The sequence below is a fragment of the Gloeophyllum trabeum genome (genome assembly GCF_000344685.1).
Source record: "Gloeophyllum trabeum ATCC 11539 unplaced genomic scaffold GLOTRscaffold_00398, whole genome shotgun sequence".
NCBI lineage: Eukaryota > Fungi > Basidiomycota > Agaricomycetes > Gloeophyllales > Gloeophyllaceae > Gloeophyllum > Gloeophyllum trabeum.
In genome coordinates this window covers 1-2,160 of record NW_006920806.1, presented here as the reverse complement: position 1 = coordinate 2,160, position 2,160 = coordinate 1, and the positions used below count along the sequence as shown (strand labels likewise).

Here is a 2,160-nt window from a genome sequence, read left to right as displayed (position 1 = left end):
CCTGTGCCATAACAGGTGGGGAAGGGCCAGCACCAGGTTGGTTCTCCAAAGCAACAAACAACTCCATGAGCTTGTCTAGAGTGAGGGAGTCGTCCAAAAGCGTGGTCTGCTTTAGAGGGGCATACTGGGAGGGCAAGGCACGAATCAGAGCCATTAGAACAAGCTCATCATCAAGTTGAGAGACAGTGAAAGCAGCAGGACGCATGAGCTTCATGTTCTGCTTTAGCTGAGTAGCCCTGGCTGCAAGTGAAGATAAGGATTCTCCCTCTGTGCACTGGAGGCCTAGGAGCGCATCATAGGTAGTGAAGCGCGCTCCCGGACGCTTCTGCAAGTGAACAGACTTGAGTTTAGCCCACATAGCACAGGGGTCATCTCTAATCTCCTGCAGATGCACCTGCTGGTCCTGTTCAACACAGTCCCATATTTCACCAGCAGCAAGGTCAGTTCTCTGGTCAAAATCTCGAACCTCCTTTCGCTCTGCAGCATCTAGGGGTAGTGTGGGCTCTGGCCTGGTTTCAGAACCATTGACTATGCGCCAGGCATAAGAGGTCCTTAACCTGGCCTCCATGTTCAAAGCCCATTGTTGATAGTTTTGCTGGTTGAGCTTGGGGAAGGAAAGAGGAGCCATGGTGATGCAGGGGGTGCGATGCAAGGGGAAAACCAAGGACAGGGAAGAGTGGCACAAAGGAGAGCAAGTGGCTCAGTGGCACAAGGGAGTCTAAGTGGCTCAGTGGCACAAAGGACAACAGTGAAGGACTGGCAGAGATGGGTGTCTGAAGATCTAGAGCCTTGGGCTCATAACCTGTTGGCAGTGGAAGATACTAGCTTCAGACAACACCCAAGGGCTAGGTCAAACTGTGTCAAGACTGTATTCTGGTATAAGGAATACAAGTGGCAGACTCACCTAGGTCAAACTGTGTCAAGACTGGGGGACACAGAGCGACCTAGGGAGCGCTTATATACTGTAGAATACAAGGGCATCAAAGAACAAGGACAGAACAAGGGGGACATCGAAATACAAAGAAGAACAAGGAATACAAGGAATACAAGGAATACAAAGGGAGTGGCTCACAACAAAGGGAGTGGCTCACAACAAAGGGAGTGGCTCAGAACAAGGTAACTCGGCCTAGAAGGGCCTAGGCCATTCCATGAGCCACTCAGTCAACAAAGAGTGACCAAGCATCAGATCTCAACACATCAGCATTGCGCTTGACCCTGAAGACCCAGCGACTGCCAATAGCTTTGCGGCCTGGAGGCAGCTCAACAAGCTCAAAGACCTCATTATCCACTAATGCCTGGATCTCGTCCTGAGCTGCCTTGTGCCAGCGTTCTCTCTCTTCAGCTGGACGCTTCATCGCCTCTGCAAAGGTCCGAGGCTCTCCATGGCGCTCCTGGTGCGCTTGACAGACTGAGTGGAACGCGAACTCTAGCGCTTCATCATAGTCCAGGTAATCAGTGGTCTGACCAGTATACACATGGTTGAGACCTTCCATGATCATGGCAGCGCCACACTGCGCTTCACTGAGCAAGAGTGGATCTGGGCTGGATGAACGATCACTATGCTGCTCAGGCATGGGACTAGAAGGAGCGCTTTCAGGAGCTTCAACAGGACTTGAAGTGGGAGCAATGAGGTTGAGAGGATCAGGTGAAGCTGAGCGAGTTTCTGGATGTGCTGCAGGGCGCATTTCCACTGTAATGCGAGGAGCCGTTGGCTGGCGCAAGGGAGGCTCTCTAAGGGAGCCTTGGAAGCGAGAACTGCGAGGTGGAAGCTGTCTAGGAGCTGGAGCTGGTGTGGGCTTTCTAGGAGCTGGTGGTGGTTGTAAAGGCGCCTGATGCGCTGGAGGTGGTGTAATAGGACGAGGTGGAGCTGGCAGATCATCATCATCAGAGTCAACTCCCCCCTGATCTGGCAGCAGTCCAGTGAGGTTGTTAGGCGCAGAAACCTCTTCACCGTCAGTGTGAGGGATATCTACATCAGATAGAGGCAATCCAAAGACATTGATCGACTTGGAGTTGCCTGGAAAGCACCTTTCATCGAAGACAGCATTGCTGCTGATATAAAACTTCTGCGTGACAGGGTCCCAGAACTCCCAAGCCTTTGCTTCAGCAGCATAGCCAACAAAGATGCATTTGCGAGTATGAGGCTGTAAAGCCTTCCTC

General features: G+C 52.0%; 2 protein-coding genes across 2 annotated transcripts; both read right to left on the bottom strand.

The window, feature by feature from the left end:
* Positions 1 to 19: 19 nt before the first annotated feature.
* On the bottom strand, positions 20 to 628 carry GLOTRDRAFT_51687 (uncharacterized protein; the record flags this gene model as incomplete). Its single annotated transcript, XM_007873625.1, has 1 exon — positions 20 to 628. A coding segment is annotated over one exon (609 nt), but the record flags the coding sequence as incomplete, so codon positions are not given.
* Positions 629 to 1,157: 529 nt separating this feature from the next.
* On the bottom strand, positions 1,158 to 2,047 carry GLOTRDRAFT_134684 (uncharacterized protein; the record flags this gene model as incomplete). Its single annotated transcript, XM_007873624.1, has 2 exons — positions 1,158 to 1,969; positions 2,029 to 2,047. The coding sequence occupies 2 exons, from the start codon at positions 2,045 to 2,047 to the stop codon at positions 1,158 to 1,160; spliced, it is 831 nt and encodes a 276-aa protein (XP_007871815.1).
* Positions 2,048 to 2,160: the final 113 nt, after the last annotated feature.